Raw genomic sequence first — 21,930 nt, 5'->3', positions numbered from 1 at the left:
TAGGGCTTCCTTTTGGCACCAGTATGGTTTTATCTAGCATTTGTGAATGTAACTATGTATTGTGGTACTTGACAAAGTAGTCCTGAGCTCATGTGGTGATATCGTTTATAGATGAATGAAGATTCTTGATGCAGTGCCACCTGAGGTATCGGAGATCAAAGTTGTTCAGCTTAGGTTTGCGCCCTTGTCCTTTATGCATTGAAATTCTTCAGGATTTCTCGAATTTTTTATTCATGTCATGCACTATTGAAGGGAAAATAACCAAATGTCTTCCAGCCTTTCTTAGTCTTTCTTGTTTCTTTCTTCAATAATTTCCTCACATATTTGTTGACAAACTAGCGATCCTTGGGATAATGAAAGATTTGGATGATGCTTTTGTACAAAATCATAATTACAATCACCTGTTGACATCACCAGTTACAAATCACAACATTAATTAACCAATTTACCTGATTACTAGCCCTAAACTGCCCCTGACTCAACTTTCTTTCGAATGTTTTGTTGGTCTGAATGACAGAAAAGAATATTTACAAATGAAATGAAGTTGACCAGACAAAACATGAAATAATTTGTTCATATTGTCTGCAATGAAATAGAAGTCAAAGTAAATTTTGAGATTATTACTTTGTTTTATTTGCGTTTTTCATACTGTCCCAACTTTTTTTGATTTGGGGTTGTATATATTACATTGTTATTTTAAATAATGTTTATTACACCAATAGCTTTTATCTTACATTTTATTGAGCTGGAGCTTAGCGTCTTCATTTGTTATATTGCGTCATCTTCTTCAGGTGTTTGTGTAATTTTGGAGGTTGGCAGACTAACTTTAAAATACATTCCTGCCACTGGACTGGAGTGTGGAGCACAATATGGTAGGAATGTGAAATAGACTACATTGCTGGCTACATCTGGAACTTCTGGACATGACAAACTGTTTCTAAAAAACAACTCTTGGAGCTAAATATGAAACAGCTTGAAAATAGCTAGAAAATGCCCTCAACAAATGCATAGATGAAAACCTGCAATTCCTCATCTTAGCAATAGAGGAAGAATAAAAACGCAGAGTTGGTTATCTGTCACTTATAAATAATCAAATATTTTAATTGAATCTGTCATTTTAAGTGTTTATTGCAAGGGCTTATAACTTCTAGAGAGAAACAAGGTAGACACTGGATAAGGATGAAACTATGAAGTGTCGTTAAATGGAGAATATTAGGAACTGTTCAACTGTGCAAATACACTAACATCCGGGCACAAAAAAGTATAGTTTGAGCTTGCAACTCATAGTGTTTTTTTTTAACAACATGCAAATATATACATATCCCTCATTGAGCACAGGCAATGTGAAGTTTTTATTTTTTATTTACTGCGCCCAGTGTGTTCATATGAAACCTTTTCAAAGCCTTGTTTCATTCTAAAACTACTTCCACGCCAGGAGCAGGCTTCTCTTCAGTGTGAACTCTCATGTGGGAAACAAGCTTCTGTTTCACTCTGAAACTCTTCCCACACTGAGAACAAGTGAAAGGGTTTTGTCCAGTGTGAATTCTGTTGTGAATGTCGAGGGACTGTTTCTCTCTGAAACCCTTTCCACACTGTAGGCACGTGTAAGGCTTCTCTCCGGTATGAACTTTCATGTGGGATATGAGCCTCTGTTTCAATGCAAAACTCTTTCCACACTGTTGGCAGGTGTAAAGCTTTTCTCCGGTGTGAATTCTCATGTGAATGTCCAGGCTTTGCTTCATCGTGAAACTCTTTTTACAGTGATGGCAAGTGTAAGGCTTTTCTCCAGAGTGAATTTTCTTGTGCCTCTCCAGTTTCGTTTTCTCTATAAAACTCTTCCCGCACTGAGGGCAAGTGAAAGGTTTCTCTCCAGTGTGAATCCTAATGTGACCCTTAAGGATTCTTTGTTGCCTGAAACTCTTTCCACACTGATCGCAAGCGAAAGGTTTCTCTCCGGTGTGAGACCTAATGTGATTCTCAAGGCTTTTTTGTTCATTATAACTCTTTCCACACTGAGGGCAGGTGTAACGCTTTTCTCCAGTATGAAGTCTTATGTGGCTTTCAAGGTTTTGTTTGCCCCTGAATCTCTTTCCGCAATGAGAGCAGACGAAAGGCTTTTCTCCAGTGTGAATTCTCATGTGACTTGTAAGTTTCTTGTTCTCTGAAAAACTTTTTCCACACTGTTGGCAGGAGAAAGGCTTTTCTCCAGTGTGAATTCTTACATGAATTTTAAGATCTTTACTAACTCGGAAACTTTTTCCACAGTGAGAGCAAGTGAAAGGCTTTTCTCCAGTGTGAATTCTCATGTGCCTTTTAAGGTTTTGTTTCTCTGTGAAACTCTTTCCACACTCTTGGCATGTGTAAGGTTTCTCTCCAGTATGAATTTTGATGTGATTTTCAAGGCAATTTTTCACTCTGAAACTCTTTCCACACTCAGGGCAGGAGTAAGGCTTTTCTCCAGTGTGAATCGTCAAGTGCTTTTCAAGACTTTGTTTCTCTCTAAAACTCTTTCCACACACTTGGCACGGGTAAGGTTTCTCTCCTGTGTGAATCCTCATGTGGCCCTCCAGGCTATGCTTTATTCTGAAATTCTTTCCACAGTAAGGGCAGATGAATGGCTTTTCCCCAGTGTGAATTTTCAAGTGAGTTTCAAGGCTTTGTTTCACTGTGAAACACTTATCACACTCGGGACAAGTGAAGGGGTGATCTCCGGAGTGAATCTTCATGTGATTTTTAAGATACCGCATTTGTGTAAAACTCTTTCCACACTCTGAACAAATAAAAGTTTGTTCTCCGTTGTGAATCATTGTGTGACATTCATGGCTTTGGTTTGTTGTAAAAATCTCTCCACACTGTTTGCAGGTGAAAGGCTCTCCAGACTCTCCAGTGTGAATCTTTAGGCTCGGTTGGTCTGTGAAATGCATCCTAGACTGATGATTGGGTGCACAGTCTTCTTTTATATCCATTTGATCTAAAGGAAACATTAACAGATAAGAGCAAGCATGATTAAGGTTAGAAAACAACTCTTGTTCCGCGAGGGAAGAAATAGAAATGCTATGTGAAAAACTTCCACTATTGGGATTTCGATTAGTAGTGATTACTAAAATTACTTTAACTTGTATTTTGTTGTAGATAATACAATAAACATTATTTAATGTGTTTCTCAAGACTTTTTTTATTAACACGTATCCCAATTTTGGTTCTTGCAACACATTGAAAAAGTTGGACCAGTAAAGCATTTACCACTTTGTAATGTTGCAATTCCTTTTCACAACACTTTAAAGGCATTTAGGGTTTTAGGACACCACGTGATGAAGTGTTTTGAGTTTAATTTTGTCCTATACTTCCTGCAAACATGTCTTGAGGTGTGCAACAGTACACAGTCTTCATTGTCACATTTTGTGCTTCAAAATGTGCCACACATTCTCTATTGGAGAAAGGTCGTGACTGCAGACAGGCAAGTCAAGTACCTGTATCCTCTTCCTTCGCAGCCAGAACTTTGTAATGTGTGCAGAATGTGGTTTTTCATTGTCTTGTTGAAATATGCATGGGCGTTCCTGCAAAAGGCAGCATATTGTGTTCAGCATTAATGGTGCAATCACAGAAGGGCAAGTTCTTTGCCAAGGGCACTTGACCATGACAGATCCTGGCTTTTGGACTTGTTGCTGGTAATGGTCTGGTAGGGATGGCTGACGTGAAACTGACATTTCGACGGTGTCGAGATCTCGAAGTGCAAGTGTTTCGAAACACTGCACCCAAGCATGATCCGAAACACTCAAGTCACGTGACTAAAGTGTTTCGAAACACCTGGTCACGTGACTAAAGTGATTTAAAGCATCGATCAATTTAGAAGCATTACGAGACCTGGCGAATCTGCATTTGACTACCAGGGTCAGGAGCATCTTCTGTCTGATATGGCCTAGTGGACTGTGCGTGTGCACGCTGATACTGTTCTTCAAATGACTTTTGGGTTCAAATGCCGACTTGTACAAATACTCTGAAATCATGGTTTTATGTATGTTAATCATGTTTCTGTTTCATGGTGTAGTCTAAATAGGATACAGCTGCGGATACGCCATTAATTTGGCATAATTTTTGTAACACTGTACAACAATAATTCATATTTTTACAGTACTGTGATGGTTGGGTTTAGGGTTTGGGTAAACGTTACTAAAATACAATAAATAGGAAATTTAATGAATAAAATAAATGATTCTTGTTAACTTCTTGCCAACTGTGTCTGATCTAGCAACAACCCTGTTTCATGACCAAAACAAGACAAATTTATTTATTCGGATGTTGATACAAGAATAAAGCATTACCAACTGGTATAAAAGCATTTCAAGCTGTTTCAAATGAAGCTGTTTCAGTGCAATACATTAAAAGATGACCACTAGGTGTTATCGTAGAGTGGGGTTTCGAAACATTTCGAAGCTTCGACACATTTGCTTCGACTGTTTCAGGGTTTCATAAAGCCTCGCTTTGCCCACCACTACGGTCTGGATGATCCTTTTGTTCTTTGAAAATGAAGCACACAGCATCCTTTTATTCCAAAAAATATCTAAACACACTTATTCATCTGACTACAGTTTCCACTGTGTTAGTGGCCATCCCAAATGTCTCAGAGTCCAGAAAAGTCGACGGCACTTCTGGGCAGTAGACATAACAGAGCTTCCTTTTGACACAGAACTGTTTTAACTAGCATTTGTGGATAAGTAGCCCTGAGTCCATGTGGTGATATTGCTTATAGATGAATAGATGATTGTTAATGCTGTGCCGCTTTAGGGATTGGCAATTACAGTTGTTTAGCTTAGGCTTGTGCCCTTCTCCTTTACGCATTGAACTTCCTCCAGATTCCTTGAATCTTTTAATTATGTTATGTATTGTTGATGGTGAAACGTTTTATTAATTTTCACATGTATTTGTTGGCAAACTGGGGATTCTCTGCCCATCTTTGCTCCTAAAAGACTAGACTTTGGATGCTGCTTTTGTACTAAATCATAATTACAATCACCTGTTGACATCACCTTCAATCACATCATTATTTAACCAATTTATTTGATTACTAGCCCTATACTGCTTGTCTCAACTTTCTTTGGAGAGTGTTGCATGTCTGAATGACAGGAAATGATGTATATTTACAAATGAAATGAAGTTGAACAGACAAGACATGAAATAATTTGTTAATATTGTCTGCAATGAAATACAAGTCTAAGTAAATTTGAAAATCACTACTTTCTGTTTGATTTGCATTTTACATAGTATCCCAATCTTTTCAGATTTGGGTTTATTTATATATATATATATATATATATATATATATATATATATATATATATATATATATATATATATATATATATATACACACACACTTTGCAGGTATATATATGAATTGCCATACATGTGGGTTCAGCTGTTGGGAATACAAATTGTAGTATTACACAGTATATAGACATCAAAAATTCCTATAAGGTAGCGTGCCAGTCAGTTTTCATGAAGGGTGCTGGATTTGGATAGAGCATGCTTTAGGTCTAAGTATCCAAGAAAGAGTTCACAGGTTGCAAACCATTTTTCTTTGGAATTAGACCTGATAAATCTGAGCCTTTCCAAGTGGATAACGGAGGCCATATCCATTAACCAGATTCGAAAAGAAGCAGGTAAAGATTTCCAGTTTTTTAGTATTACTTGGCCACAGTCATGGCTACAGTAAGGCTTTGTTATAGATGTTTTGGAAGGGCGAGGGAGTGTTCTGAAACACCAAACATAGCAAGGTCTTGTGTCCGCTTGGAGGGAAATATTATAAAAAATGTTTGTTCAAAAATTAAACAAAGTTATGCAAAACCATGGGGTTGTATATTAACTAATATTTTTGATAGGTGGTAAACACATATGTTATCGCTTTATACATTTAATCTTCCCTAGTTTTGTATTGTTTGCTTTTAATTTAAGCGTCATTTTTTTAGTTTTGCATTGAATCAAGAACAAATATTCCAAACTGGGCTCTGTCATGAATGAATTAACATACACATTTAATCTACATTTATTTAACATAAGTCACAGAATATTGAGGCCATATTAAAGTGCAGAACTCACCTTTACAACAGCTGAAGACGGCTGGGTCTCTTAAAGCTTAATTTTTCTGAAATATCGGCGATAAACGTCGTTGCACGTCACCGCGAAGATTTGCTGCTGAGATTGGATGTGACGCGCAAATGAATCGCGCGTCAAAACAACAGTACTGCGCGCTCCTGTCTGTGTGACTGACAATGGACAGCTCTCAGCCAGATGTTTCACTTCTCTTTAGATGAGTTTATTATTATGAGTGGACTCAGTTGTTCTTCTTCTTTGGCGTTTATAGGCAACTGGCATCTATAAAAAGCTGCTTTACTGCCATCTGCTGTTTTCACTTAGTCTAATATTCGCCCTTTCAGTCCAGTCTGAACTAACTAAATACAAATGATCTTTCTTGGCCTTCACTTACAAGCTTATAAAAACACAAAATAATAACCGAGTAGGATAAAGATGTAAATTCATGTTTGCCACCCAAAACAGTAAAACCTTTAACCGCTTATCTTTTAAAAGTTAATGTTTTGTTGTTGTTTGGATGAAAAATAAGCCTTTCCCCCCTCCAGAGTACTTGGATCATGTTTAATAAAACTATGATCAACCTTGGTAGCATAATAAAAAAGTCATATTCTTTCTATAGTACTTGTTAGAAAAGAAATTGTTAGTCTAAATGTAGTATCTTAGTAAAAATGAAAATTGCTATATCTTAATAACAAACTCCTTTTTTTCATTTATTTATTATTATCTATTAAAGGAAAGGTGGAATACAATTCATTATTGTTTGTTTAGACTTTATTAATCTCAAAGGGGAATTCACATCACATCAAAGCTTTCCATATTATAAGATAAATTACATATATAAAAAGGCAATAATATTAATAAAGTTATATTCAAACTGCACACCTTAGTTTCAAAGAACGAGTAGACACTAGTCCATATCTACAGTATTAATGCTATTACAATTCAGCATAATTCATCTAGTATGACTTTGGTTATACAATCTGAGCATTGTTGGTAAAAAGGACTTCCTGTATTGTTCCCTGTGCTGAATTAATCTTGAGCTAAAAGAGCTTGCACAGGCTTGGACTGTATTAAAAAGGGGATGACAATGACGTGGTATGACGTGGTATAAATGAAGATACAATACCACATTTTAGTAACAATATCAGTCACAGTAAATGTGTGGTAAATGTTGGTGATTGGAAAGCCTTCTGACTCTGTCAATGTTGAGGATGTCCATGCGGTTTCATCAGGCTGTACCAATTATGTCCGTTTCTACCAGATGTATAATAAGTCTCAGATGTCCCTAGAGTCTGTGTGAGGTTTCAGCTCAAAATACCACACAAGTAATGTTTTATAACTCTTTCAAGCACCCTTTTTAGCTTTAATCCTGATACTGCCATTGTGGTGACTGTTGCTTCAAAAGGGTCATGTAACGCCCCTCTTTCAATTCAAGTCTTCAGAATTTTTTCCAAAACGCTTCATGATGGGCGTGAAGCGCTGTGAGCAGAGGGGGGAGTGGGTGTGGTCGGCAGAGCAGGGGAAAGGAGGAGAGCGAACAGCTGTCAGTTGGCTCACAAAATCAGACTAAAACAATCAGACACAACATGTGAGACGCATGATTTTATAGTTTATAAAGTGAAAATGCAAAGAAATAAACAGTAAGCGATTTAATGCCTTGCTACATATATGATAGGCTATTCATAATTTCATATAATATATATATACATACTCAGTAAGAGCCGAAGGAAAACGAATGAAGTAATAAATATACACATAACTAGGCATGGGATGATAACCGTTTTCAAGGTGTACCGCTGTTTGGATGAGTCAGGGTTTTAAAAGTCAAAATTTTCTGCAATACTCTTTTTTAAGATGTGTACAATATTTTATTTACATCTTTAGCTACAGTAAAAACAGTGGCTCCAGCAGAAAAGATGTCGTTTTAACTTGTACAAAAATCAGTTTTTTAAAACAAATGAAGACAGAAGTCAATAAATCATTTAACCTGACACTTTTACTATTCCAAAACATTTGAAATGTTTCTCAAAATAAAATATATTGTGTTCAAAAGGGAATAAATGTTTTGTTTTTAACCCAGACATTTAAAAAAATATATATATTAGAGCAGTGATCACAATACCACGAAACCATGACATTATCCAACGTTATCACACCGTCAGAAAAGGAAGTTGGAGGGGGTCGGAAACAGGGTGGCAGGCCAGATAGACCATCAGGCCACCAAGAAATGTCCCAGTGCTCCCTATGGCCAGTCCATACAGCTCAGATTGCACTGCACCAGGTCAAACCCCTTTCAATATGGTAGGAATGTGAAACAGGCTACACTGCTAACTACATACAGAACTTATGGACACTATAAACTATTTCTAATAAAAAAATTCCTGGAACTAAAGTTGAAAATTGCAAGAAAATACAGGCAACAAATGCGAAGATGAAAACCTAAGTAAGTTGTTATCTGCCACTCATAAATATAAAATTTTAACTGAATCAGTCATGTTAACCGTTTAATGGCTTATAACTTCTAGAGAGAAACAAAGTAGACACTGGATACGGATAAAACTATGAAGTGTCGATAAATGGAGAATATTAGGAACTGTTCAACTGCACGCATACACTAACATCAGGGCGCAAAAAAGTATAGTTTGGGTTTGCAACTCTGAAATGAACAGCATGCAAATTATACTTGTATCCCACATTGAGCACAACAATGTGAAGTTTCAGTTTTTATTCCATGTGCCCAGCTTGTTCTCGTGCAACTTTTGATACCTTTTTTCATTCTAAAACTACTTCCACGCCAGCAGCAGGCTTCTCTTCAGTGTGAACTTTCATGTGGGATACGAGCTTTCGTTTCTCTCTGAAACACTTTCCACACTGTTGGCATGTGTACGGCTTCTCCCCGGTATGAATTGTCATGTGGCTGTCAAATTTCTGTTTTACTGCAAAACTCTTCTTACACTGTTGGCAGGTGTAAAGCTTTTCTCCGGTGTGAATTCTCATGTGAATGTCCAGGCTTTGCTTCATCGTGAAACTCTTTTTACAGTGATGGCAATCGAACGGCTTTTCTCCAGAGTGGATTTTCTTGTGCCTCTCCAGTTTTGTTCTCTCTATAAAACTCTTCCCGCACTGAGGGCAAGTGAAAGGTTTCTCTCCGGTGTGAATCTTAATGTGACCTCTAAGGGTACTTTGTTGTGTGAAGGTCTTTCCACACTGATCGCAAGCGAAAGGTTTCTCTCCGGTGTGAGTCCTAATGTGATTCTCAAGGCTTTTTTGTTCATTATAACTCTTTCCACACTGAGGGCAGCTGTAAGGCTTGTCTCCAGTGTGAAGTCTCATGTGGCTCTTAAGGTTTTGTTTCCTTCTGAAATTCTTTCCGCATTGAGAGCAGGTGAAAGGCTTTTCTCCAGTGTGAATTCTCATGTGACTTTCAAGTGTCTTGTTCTCTGAGAAACTTTTTCCACACTGTTGGCAGGAGAAAGGCTTTTCTCCAGTGTGAATTCTCACATGACTTTTTAGATCTTGTTTCACTCTGAAACTCCTTCCACACTCGGGGCAGGAGTACGGCTTTTCTCCAGTGTGAATTCTCATGTGCCTTTTGAGGTTTTGTTTTACTGCGAAACTGATTCCACAATCTTGGCATGTGTAAGGTTTCTCTCCAGTGTGAGTTTTGATGTGATTTTCAAGGCACTTTTTCACCCTGAAATTCCTTCCACACTCAGGGCAGGAGTAAGGCTTTTCTCCAGTGTGAATCGTCAAGTGCTTATCGAGGATTTGTTTCTCTCTGAAATTCTTTCCACACTCTCGGCATTTGTAAGGTTTCTCTCCTGTGTGAATCCTCATGTGGCCCTCCAGGCTATGTTTTATTCTGAATTTTTTCCCGCAGTCAGGGCAGGTGAATGGCTTTTCTCCAGTGTGAATTTTCAAGTGACTTTCAAGACTGTGTTTCATTGTGAAACACTTATCACACTCGGGACAAGTGAATGGGTGATCTCCGGTGTGGATCTTCCTGTGATTTTTAAGATACCGCATTTGAGTGAAACTCTTTCCACACTCTGAACAAATAAAAATGTGTTCTCCGGTGTGAATCACTTTGTGACTTTCAAGGCTTTGGTTTGTTGTAAAAATCTCTCCACACTGTTTGCAGGTGAAAGACTCTCCAGACTCTCCAGTGTGAATCTTTAGGCTCGATTGTTCGGTGGAATGCATCCCAGACTGATAATCGGTGGCACAGTCTTCTTCTTCTTCTTTTATATCCATTTGATCTAAAGTAAAACTTTAAAAAAATAGAGAAAGCACGATTAAGGTTAGATAACTAAGGTAATGGTTTAATAATAATTAAATAGTAGACAGAAGAGATTTTTACTGGGTAAGAACAAATTTATGTTTTTAAATTGCATTTCACCCTAACCTTGATTAGTAAAATCTGTTATGCACAGCCAGCTATTGCTCCGACATTGGACAAGTCAAAAACTCATCCAAGAGGTCACAAACGACCACACAACAACATCCAAAGAACTGCAGGGCTCACTTGCCTCAGTTAATGTGAGTGTTCATGACTCCATCATATCCATATGGACAATGAATAGGACAATGAATCAAAGCACACCAGAAAGTATACTTATGAATCACCGGAACAGAACCCTATTGAAATGTATTGACATGAAAAAGGTGGCTCATGCTCGCAAACCAAAAAATGTGGCTGAATTATGACAATTATGCAAAAATAAGTAGGCAATATTTAGCGCTGTAACTCCTAGGGTTGCACAGTTTACCGGTACTATAGTATTACAGTAATATTATAACTCCAAAATACTGGTGGTGCCATGGTAGTTTGTAAACGGTAGTATAGTCATTAACGGTCTATCTACAATACATAATGTTGCATGTGGAAAAGTCACTTAAATGCTCATAAGCACAATATACAATATTATTTGAGTAGAAAACTGTAGAATTCACACCTTTTATTGTAGCATCAGTGTTTCCTCTAGGATTTTTTCCAGCTGTGATAAGATTTATCAACTACCTGTGGCGTTATTTCAATGACAAATGTCATGAGCGCAGTATTACAAGTCCAGATCGCTTTGCTTGCGCGCCGATTTCCTCTGCTTGTGCACAAAACTTCTTGCATGCCCCCTCAAATATACGCTGCTATAGTGCAGATCTTCTTGTGCGCTCTCAAATAAACACTGCTAAAGTGCGATTTAGTGCGTTTATGTAACAAGTATGTCTCCAACATTTATTAGATTTGCTAGGAATATTTATGAATGTCTCTTATAGACCTACAGAGCGGTATTAATGCGTCCTAATGTAAAGTGAAACAGCTATACAACGTGTTTGCTGGCCTCACGCATCACGCACCTGTCAGTCAGCCAGCGAGTCAATCAGTCAGCACGTAACTTAAAGGGTTCAACAAACAACGCACAGCACTAGTACGGTTACAGAAAAGTTTGCACTGTTATAAAATGTTTTAATACGTGTTGGTGCGATTACCACCCTCTATTAAAAAAAAAAAACACAACTGAATGTTTGGAAAGAGAGCTGTAATGTAGTCGTGGCAGGATCAATTTTGGCGTGGCATCCAGCCATGGAAGAATCAATGTAGCAGAAACCATGAGCCTATTGCATGTTTTCTGACGCTTCAGTTCTAATCAGAATCAGTTAAAATGTGTTCCTGTCAATATGATTTAGTAGCTATAACAACCGCAACAATCTCTTAAAAAGAGCGACTCACAAAGTAAAATTTTGAATTACAATGAATTCTTACCTGATAAGAAAAAAAAAAAAAAAAAACAAAAGAGGAAAATCCCAAAAGAGCAACAAGAAACAAAACTCTTTTGATCACTTCATATAGCCTAATTTGCCCTTTTTGTAACAAATTTAGTTCGCTATAATTTGTATCTTTATTTTAATGTATTTTTTTGTTGGTCAGTTATCTACAAAATAAACAACTAATGCATTTTAGGTGAAGTTATGTGCAAATACTTTTTTCAACAATAAGGGAATTATGAATTCAATTCAGGTAGGCCCATTATAACATGAAATACAATATTTCTTTATTTTTTTTATAGACTTAAACTATGAATTACAGTATCGGTATTAAAATCGGTATACAGTATTGGTATTATAATACTTCAGCTGGTATAGTATCGTCATTGGAATTATTGGTATCGCAACAACCCTAGTAACTGCTGCTAAGGCTAGTAATAATAACTAGTTATTTAGGTTTATACATTGTTTTTCACACAGGCCTATGAAATTTTGTTTTTCGTTTTCCCCTTAATAATAACCTTTTCAACATTTTAAAACTGCATTATGTGTTTCCTAGTGTTATCTTTGAATTTGAATTTGTTTGATGATCTGAAACATTAAAAAGTGTGACAACCAAGCAAAAAAGGTGCCTCTCCTGTCAGCTAAGAACAGGAAACTGAGGCTACAATTCGCACAGGCTCACCAATAGGACAATAGAAGATTGGAAAAATGTTGTCTGGTCTGATAAGTCTCAATTTCTGCTGCAACATTCACATGGTAGGGACATAATCTGGCGTCAACAACATGAAAGCTTGGAGATGGATCCATCCTGCCTTTTATCCACGGCTTAGGCTGGTGGTGTAATGGTGTGGGGGATATTTTCTTGGCACACTTTGTGCCCATTAGGACCAATTAAGCATTGTGTCAACGCCACAGCCTTCCTGAGTATTGTTGCTGACCATGTCCATCTCTTTATGACCACAGTGTACCCATCTTCTAATGGCTACTTCCAGCAGGATAGCATGCCGTGCCATAAAGCGTAAATCATCTCAGACTGGTTTCTTGAACAGGACAATGAGTTCACTGTACTCAAATAGCCGCCAGTCACCAGATCTCAATCCAATAAAGCACCTTTGGGATGCGGTGGAACAGGAGATTTGCATCATGAATGTGCAGCCGACAAATCGGTAGCAGCTGCAGCGTGATGCTATCATCCCAGATAGCAAGCTGACGTTGAATCATTATCGATTATTGGTTATAAGCGTCATTATCAGTCATCAATCAAATTTCAACGGTAAATCAGCATTCATTATTTGATCGGTACGTCGAAAGACTATTACATTGAGGATAAAACATTGATTTAATGCTGAAAAGAAATTGAAGACTCAACATCTAGGCTACACAACACATACGGTCGAAATCATAACATTGGTTTAATGTTGAAACTTGATAAGAGGACTGCGCGAGTCAGCGTGTCATGCGCGTGCTCATCATTTGAATTAAATAACGGACACAAGGCAACGGACAGAATTGTAATCTGAGGTAAGTACATTATATTCGACGTCTTATTTGTCGTTTTCCCTAGATTTTATGCTAAATGTAACTTTAGATGTTTAATATGGACCACAATCTCTGAGGAAAATATCCGGTACCTTGTTGAATCTATGCCACGATGGATTAAGGGAGTTCTGAAAGCAAAAGTGGGTCCAACCCGGTAGTAAGGTGTACCTAATAAAGTGGCCGGGAACGGTATGTCAGTGTCGCATTGTGCAGTACACTGCAAACACTTTTAAACTATTTTAACACTAACATTTTGATAGACCGTAAACACATCAGTTATTGTAACTTTATACCTTCTATCTTTCTTAGTTTTATATTGTTTGCGTTTAATTTAAGCGTCGTTTTTGGTTTAGAATTTAATCAAAAACAAAAATTGTAAAATGGGCTTTTTCCATATATAAACACAACGTTAAACAACTAATCTACACTCACTTAACATAAGTCACAGGTTATTAAAGAGATATTAAAGGAAGAACTCACCCTCACAACAGCTGAAGACGGTTGGGTCCCTTAAAGCTTTATTTTTCTGAAATATCGGCGATAAACGTCGTTGCACGTCGCCGCAAAGATTCGTTACTGAGATTAGATGTTATGCGCAAATGAATCATGTCAGAAAAAGCAATAATACTGCGAGTTTTCTGTCCGTGTGACACACAATAGAAAGCTCTCAGCCAGATATTTCAGTCCTTATGACGAGTGGACTGTTTTCTTCTTCTTCTGGAGTTAACTGTAGCTGACATCCATTAGTTGCATTACTGCCATCTGCTGTTTTCACTTAGTCTTCGTGCTCTGTTATTTTATTCTCCCTTCAAGTCCAGCAGTCCTCCTTAAATATCTAATAAATAAATTATTGAATACAATTCAACATAGATTGTCCACATTTTAAATACAAAACCACAGTTACAGTAGGTGTAACAGTAAATATGTAGTAAATGTTGGTGTTTAGTGGATTGAAATACCTTCTGTGTCAGTGTTGAGAATGTCCATGCTGCTTCATCGGGCTTTAAAGGGAAAATATTATGCCCATTTCTAGTAGTAGTAGTAGTAAAGTTTATTGTCCTTGACAGGAAATTTGTTATGGCCATTGCCATATTGCTGCAGACATTCACTAAAAACAAGCAGTAAAAACAATACAAAATACAGCAGTTGCAAAATTTATAATGCTTATTTAGATAGACTCTTGTTAAATAAACCCACTGAAACAGGTACAAAGGATTTCTTATAAGGGTTTAACCTACACTTTGGGACTCTATCTCCTACCAGAGGGAAGCAGTTTGTAATATGAAAACAAAAAATTAGTTGGATCATTCAAAATCCTTTCCATCTGTTTGAGGACACAATTCTCATATAAAACTTGAGGATTAAAATATTCATCGTGCCCAACAATTTTCCATCATATCTTTAAGATGTAAAATGTGTCTCTGATGTCCCTAGTGTGTGTGTGATGTCAAAATACCTCACAAACAATGTTTATAACTCTTTGAAGCGACCCCTTTTAGTCTTTGATCCTGATGGTGCCATTTTGGTGACTCTCGCTTTGAATTCAAATGAGGTTGTGCTCCCTGTCCACTTTTCAAAAGAGGGCGGAGCTAAAAAGGCCACCAGAAGCTGGTTAAATTCGCAGACTGTTGCCACAAAAGTGTTTAAACTGTGATTTTCACATAACAGGTCTCCTTTAAACTCCAAATCAGAAAAAGTTAGGACAGTATGAAAAACACAAATTAAAAAGAAAGTAGTGATTTCTAAATTCAAGCTGACTTGTATTCTATTGCAGACAATACAACGAACATTATTTGATGTTTTCCTCAAGATTTGTGTTTTATTTCCTAAATTAAACACATATTCCAAATTTGGTTCTTGCAACACATTTTTTTAAAAGTTAGCACAGTACAGTTTTCAGTGTGGATGTTATTACATATTGTGGTACTTGACAAAGTAGTCCTGGCCCATGTGGTGATATCGCTTATCCGCTTGTTAAGTCGTGACATATCGGTAACAAATAGAATACTCTTTCTGGATCCAAGCCGCTACTCATTTGAATTGAGAAAATATTTGTTTATGGCCACTTTTTAGTCCTATCACGCATTAAAGTGAATTTAATATACAATCATCGTCTTTCACTGAATGTGTCAGGAATATCGAAAACAAAACCAACTTAACTCCACTCCTTCAGCGCCCCTCACAGAGCATGATCCACGCTGGCATTTCCTTCCTTATTTTTTTGGGTTTTGAAAAGGGCAAAAATTCCACCACCCAGTCCAAACTTTTAGGAAACCGGGTGTCAGATTTGCACAATCCATATGCAAAACACTATGGCCTGTTTCCCTCACTCGAAAGCTTGCCAGAGCCCCTGCACGTAACTACGGTTGCTAAGCCACGATTGGTGGGTGCCAATTTTTGGGTGTGGCTTATAGCGAAGGGTCAATTCCTGGAGCTAAAGATGGAACAGCTTGAAAACAGCAAGAAAATACAGGCAATAAATGCGAAGATGAAAACCTGCAAGTCCTCATCTTAGCAATAGAGAAAGAATGAAAGGCAGAGTTAGTTATATGTCACTTATAAATAATCAAATAATTTAATTGAATCAGTCATTCTAACTGTTTATTGCAATGGCTTATAATTATTAGAGTGAAACACTGGACTGGACAAGAAGGAAACTAAAAAGTGACGTTAAATGGAGAATATTCTGAAAGTGTTTTATGGTGTTTTTTTTAAACAACATTCAAATTATATTCATATTCCACATTAAGCAAAGGCAACGTGACATTTCAGTTTTTATTTCAGATATCCAGTGTGTTCTTGTGTAACTTTTGAGGCCTTGTTTCATTCTAAAACTACTTCCACGCCAAGTGCAGGCTTCTCTTCAGTGTGAACTGTCATGTGGGATAAGAGCTTCTGTTTCTCTGTAAAACTCTTTCCACACTGTTGGCAGGTGTAAAGCTTTTCTCCGGTGTGAATCCTCATGTGAATGTCCAGGCTTTGCTTCAACGTAAAACTCTTTTTACAGTGCTGGCAAGTGTAAGCCTTTTCTCCAGAGTGAATTTTCTTGTGCCTCTCCAGTTTTGTTTTCTCTATAAAACTCTTCCCGCACTGAGGGCAAGTGAAAGGTTTCTCTCCGGTGTGAATCTTAATGTGACCCTTTAGAGTACTTTGTTGTGTGAAACTCTTTCCACACTGATCGCAAGCGAAAGGTTTCTCTCCGGTGTGAGTCCTAATGTGAATCTGAAGGCTTTTTTGTTGGTTGTAACTCTTTCCACACTGAGGGCAGGTGTAAGGCTGGTTTCCGGTGTGAAGTCTCATGTGACTTTCAAGGTTTTGTTTCCCTCTGAAATTCTTTCCGCAATGAGAGCAGACGAAAGGCTTTTCTCCAGTGTGAATTCTCATGTGATTTTCAAGTTTCTTGTTCTCTGAGAAACTTTTTCCACACTGTTGGCAGGAGAAAGGCTTTTCTCCAGTGTGAATTCTTAAATGAATTTTAAGATCTTGTTTCACTCTGAAACTTCTTCCACACTCAGGGCAGGCGAAAGGCTTTTCTCCAGTGTGAATTCTTATGTGCCTTTCTAGGTTTTGTTTCTCTGTGAAACTCTTTCCACACTCTTGGCATGTGTAAGGTTTCTCTCCGGTGTGAATTTTGATGTGGTTTTCAAGGCAATTTTTCACCCTGAAACTCTTTCCACACTCAGGGCAGGAGTAAGGCTTTTCTCCAGTGTGAATCGTCAAGTGCTTATCGAGGATTTGTTTCTCTCTGAAACTCCTCCCACACACTTGACATGTGTAAGGTTTCTCTCCAGTGTGAATCCTTAAGTGACCGTCCAGGCTTTGCTTTAATCTGAACTTTTTTCCGCAGTCAGGGCAGGTGAATGGCTTTTCCCCAGTGTGAATTTTCAAGTGAGTTTCAAGGCTGTGTTTCATTGTGAAACACTTATCACACTCCGGACAAGTGAAAGGATGAGCTCCGGTGTGAATCTTCATGTGATTTTTAAGATACCGCTTGAGTGTAAAACTCTTTCCACACTCTGCACAAATAAAAGTTTGTTTTTCTGAGTGATTCACTTTGTGACTTTCAAGGCTTTGGATCGGTGTGAAAATATCTCCAGTTTGAATCTTTAGGCTCGGTTGTTCGGTGAAATATGGCCCAGACTGAGAGTCATGAGAGACACAGTCTTCTTCTTCTTCTTTTATATCCATTTGATCTAAAGTAAACTTTAACAGATAAAAGAAAGCATGATTAAGGTTAGATAACTAAAGTAATGGTTTAACAATGATTTAATAGCAGACAGAACAGATTTTGACTTTGCAACAACACAGCCTTGTTTTTTTTTAAAAAATGTATTTTACCCTATCTTTGAAAAATAAAATCTGTTATGTTTGTGTTTAACATGTGGTGAGAAAAAAAAAAAGGCACAGCGGGCTATGGCTCCGTCAGTGGAAAAGCGACATGATTTTAGCCTCACTGCTCAAGCTCCCAGGCTATTGCCCTGGCTCACACTGGCCTGACAGTGGAAAATGCGGCCAATGAGAGTCATTATCTACAAATGGCAAAAACATGCAACAGTAAAGCCCAATCCCAATTCTACCCCTTAGCCCTTCCCCTTCCCCTTACCCCTCGTTTTGCATGTGCACGCCAAGGAGTAGTGGTGTCCCAATTCTCTTTACATTGAAGTCGTGGGTTTAAGGGGAATGGGCGAATAGCCCTTTGAACGAAAATTTTCCAGGACCACACTCTAAACCAAGGGGTAAGACAATTTTCCAGAATACACTAGCCACAGCGACAGCGTTGCTGAACCCGGAAGTAAAGAGATTTACAAATTAGTATTTTTTGTCATTATTACACATTTTTACGACAAACGTTTTAAAATGTTCATAACTTTGCTGACGTCACACTTAAAAAAAAAATCCTTAAAAAAAAATGTTAAATTCCGCAATCTATAATCCCTAATAATAACTTCTGTACAGCAGTTACACAACATTCAGACACTCGAATACCCTGTCAGTAATGTCTAGAGGCTGAGAATGAGCTTTTTTCAGTGTCTGCTGTAATGTTAATGTTGTTTTTGGTGTGTTTACATAAATGAATATGGCCTCTGTGTAAATAGACAGTATAGTTACGATCTTATTGCCACATTAGACCGTTATGATAACATAATATATGCCTTCAGTGATTTTCTGAAAATAAATATCAAAAAAATAAAAAAATAAAAAAATATATATATAAATAAAAACAACTGGAATAACTACAGCAGTTGTGATCGTCTGATCTCACATGAAGCATGAGATCGCGAGGGCAAATGATGATGTGTGCAGGTGCTGTCCCAATTCTTAGGGGTAAATTTTAAAACCCTTTCCCTTAACCGTCGATTGTAAGGGCCAAGGGTAAAAGGTAGGGGTACAAAAATAGAATTGGAATTGGGCCTAAATAACCTTCTCAAAAATGGCTGGCCAACCAAAATTATCCCAAGAGCAAAGTCGAAAACTTATCTAAGTTCACAAACAACCCCACAACAACATTCAAAGAACTAGAGCCCTCTCTTGCCTCGATTAATGTAGGTGTTCATGACTCCACCATAAGAAAAAGACTGGGCAAGACGAAAACTGTTGAATATTTGCTATAAGCATCAGTAACAGTCGTCAATCAAATTTCGAAATTTAATAAACATTCATTATTTCGGTGTGAAGGTTATTACATCGAGGATAAAACATTTATTTAATGTTGAAATGAAGTTGAGTCTTCAACATCTAGGCTACACAACGCATCTGGTCGAAATCATAACATTGGTTCGATGTTGAAACTTGAACTTGGTTCTTCTGCACGAGTACGTTGTACGCATGCTCATCATTTAAACTAAACAGGACGGAACGGTAAATTAAGGTAAGTACGTTATATTTAACGATTATGTGTCGTTTTCCCCAGAATTTATGCTAAATGTAACTTTAGTTGTTTAATATGGATCAAAATCTCTGATGAATATTTCCAATGCCTTGTTGAATCTATGCCACAAATGATTAAGGCAGTTCTGAAGGCAAAAGTGTCTCCAACCCAGTACTAGTAAAGTGTACCTAATAAAGTGGCCGGTGAGCGTATCAGTGTCCTCTTGCATTGTGCAGTACACTGCAAACACTTTGAAACTATTTCAACACTAACATTTTGATAGGCCGTAAACACATCAGTTATTGCTTTTTTATAACCATCTATTTTTCCTTAGTTTGAATTATTTGCTTTTAATTTAAGCATTGTTTTTCGTTTTGCATTAAATCAAGGAAAATTGTAAAATGGGTTCTGTCATATATAAATACACAACTAATCTACATTCACCCAACATATTAAAGTCACACAATATTGAAAGCATATTAAAGTGCAGAGCTCACCTTCACAACAGCTGAAGACGGTTGGGTCTCTTAAAGCTTTATTTTTCTAAAATGTCGGCGATAAACGTCGTTGCACGTCGCCGCGATTTGCTACTAAGATTGGATGTGACGCGCAAATGAATCATGTCAGAAAAGCAATAATACTGCGAGCTTTCTGTCTGTGTGACTGACAATAGACAGCTCTCAGCCAGATATTTCACTCCTTACGACGACTCGGGTGGACTGTTTTCTTCTTCTGGAGTTAACTGTGGCTGGCATCCATAAGTTGCATTACTGCCATCTGCTGTTTTCACTTAGTCTTCGTTTTCTATATTATAGAGTGGAGGAACTATGACGTCAATTTGTATGCAAAAACCCGGAAGCGAGTTAGCATTTTAGCACTTCCGGTTCCCTCGTCCCAAAGTCAATGGGTTTTTTGAATGGGGTTTCAGTAAAATCGCTCAAATAAGGTCCGTGGCCAACACCAACTCAATATACTTTCACGTTTTGTTCTACGACATAAAACACATCAGTTACAGCACACTCATCAACTTTTAAATCGATTATGCTTCTTTAAAAAGACGGTTGCTATCAAGTTGCTAAATGAGACTACAGGCGGCGTCGGGGGCATTATACGTCATCGAGCTGATCTGGTCTGGAGCGCAGCTCGCTTGGGCGTTTGGATTTGTCTGTGATTTAAGTATTTTCAGAATAGTATTTTATAGTTTGTTGTATTATTCTAATTGAGAATTCAGATTGTGTGTAGATAATTCCTTCACATGTAAAGGCTGTCAAAAAAGATTCATTTGTTGATCATTCATTTTAATTAAACGATAATATGAAGATACTGCTCAGTTTCTTTCCTGCTCTCAGTAATGCAAACGTGTGAATAAATGTGTAAAAATACATGCATGTTAACTGTCATTTTAACGTGATCAAGTGATTTCTCGTCTTTTTTTCTTCATCAACACATTTAACTCTGCCATAACTGCAATATTTACACTCCATAAAACGTATAGCAGATGTGACTGTATTGGGCTGTTTTTCGCTGTACTTCGTGACACAAAAGGAATATTAAATGTTGTTCTGTGTCCATAATGATGAAACCTGCAGGCATTTGATAGACTTGTTCCTCCTCACGCCGTCGTCTGTTAAGGTAAGCGGGCTGTGTGCACGCGAGCGATACACTTATTTAAATATGTCTCATAATAATACTATATAGGCACATTTATACACATTTTTTAAACTTTTAGAACAACCGCAAAGCAAAGCAAAGCATGTATTTCCCACGTAAAAACGATCCAAAAGGCACAAAGGTCTATGTGTGTTTGCGTATTTATTAGTTTATAATATATAGCGTGGATTACAATATAATATACTGAGAGATTAACTCTTTGTCATGGACGTTATTTCTAAAAATAAGCTTGATAAGTCGTCTGTAGTAGGGTGGCGCTGACGTCACTGACGAGCGCCCCGAGGGCGCTGTAGTCCGTTTATAGCCTAATGTTAGCTTTTCAAGTCTTGCGTTTGCATTTAAGATCCAAAAGTGCTCAATGTTATATTTTCGTGTGACAATTATCCGGCTGAACAAAACGTGTAAGTGTAATGAACAGTGTTTGAACACAGAGCGTATTATTCGCAATCTTCGAAAACCCTATGGGAAAATCCTATAGGGATTTTCACGAGGGAACCAGTTTTATGCTAGCAGCCGATTAGCCTACAAAGTGACGTCATAGTTCCTCCACTCTATATTCTCCCTTCCAAGTCTAGTCCTTTTTAAATAACTAAAAAATAAAAAATATATAAATAAAACATATATATATATATATATATATATATATATATATATATATATATATATATATATATATATAAAAGAAATGATTGAATACAATTGGTCATAAATTGTCTACATTTTAAAAACAATACCACAGTTACAGTAGGCGTAACAGTAAATGTGTAGTAAATGTTGGTGCTTAGTGGATTGAAATGCCTTCTAACTGTGTCAGTGTTGAGAATGTCCATGCTTCTTCATCAGGGTTTAAAGGGAACCAATTATGCCCATTTCTACAAGATGTAAAATGAGTCTCTGATGTCCCTACAGTGTGTGTGTGATGTTTCAGTTCAAAATACCTCACAAAAAAATGTTTTATAAATCTTTAAAGCGACCACTTTTAGTCTTTGATCCTG

General features: G+C 37.4%; 3 protein-coding genes across 3 annotated transcripts in view; 1 reads left to right on the top strand and 2 right to left on the bottom strand.

Annotated features, from left to right (window-relative positions):
- Positions 1 to 1,090: 1,090 nt before the first annotated feature.
- On the bottom strand, positions 1,091 to 14,014 carry si:ch73-367f21.4. Its single transcript, XM_073931824.1, has 3 exons — positions 13,876 to 14,014; positions 8,868 to 10,360; positions 1,091 to 2,971 (listed from the first exon to the last, which is right to left on the bottom strand). The coding sequence occupies exons 2-3, from the start codon at positions 10,342 to 10,344 to the stop codon at positions 1,410 to 1,412; spliced, it is 3,039 nt and encodes a 1,012-aa protein (XP_073787925.1). The 5' UTR covers positions 10,345 to 10,360; positions 13,876 to 14,014; the 3' UTR covers positions 1,091 to 1,409.
- The window catches only part of LOC100004582 (uncharacterized), a 56,598-nt gene continuing 47,653 nt past the window's right edge, over positions 12,986 to 21,930 (top strand). Inside the window, exon 1 of the mRNA XM_073931455.1 lies at positions 12,986 to 13,377. The gene's annotated coding sequence lies outside the window, so the exon portion shown is untranslated. The remainder of the gene's footprint in view (positions 13,378 to 21,930) is intronic.
- On the bottom strand, positions 16,157 to 19,968 carry si:ch1073-127d16.1. Its single transcript, XM_021468269.3, has 2 exons — positions 19,762 to 19,968; positions 16,157 to 17,598 (listed from the first exon to the last, which is right to left on the bottom strand). The coding sequence occupies exon 2, from the start codon at positions 17,581 to 17,583 to the stop codon at positions 16,219 to 16,221; it is 1,365 nt and encodes a 454-aa protein (XP_021323944.1). The 5' UTR covers positions 17,584 to 17,598; positions 19,762 to 19,968; the 3' UTR covers positions 16,157 to 16,218.

The sequence above is a fragment of the Danio rerio genome, chromosome 19 (assembly GCF_049306965.1).
Source record: "Danio rerio strain Tuebingen ecotype United States chromosome 19, GRCz12tu, whole genome shotgun sequence".
Lineage (NCBI taxonomy): Eukaryota > Metazoa > Chordata > Actinopteri > Cypriniformes > Danionidae > Danio > Danio rerio.
Note: the sequence above shows the minus strand (reverse complement) of the source record. Positions and strands in the feature narration are given on the sequence as shown.

Excerpts from the sequence above, each read along its gene's own strand:
- si:ch73-367f21.4 (XM_073931824.1), bottom strand. The coding sequence starts at position 10,344 with ATGGATATAAAAGAAGAAGAAGAAGACTGTGCCACCGATTATCAGTCT. Across the intron at positions 2,972-8,867 it reads TGGCGTGGAAGTAGTTTTAG|ATCAAATGGATATAAAAGAA; the intron begins AATGAAAAAAGG and ends TGTTTCCTTTAG.
- si:ch1073-127d16.1 (XM_021468269.3), bottom strand. The coding sequence starts at position 17,583 with ATGGATATAAAAGAAGAAGAAGAAGACTGTGTCTCTCATGACTCTCAG.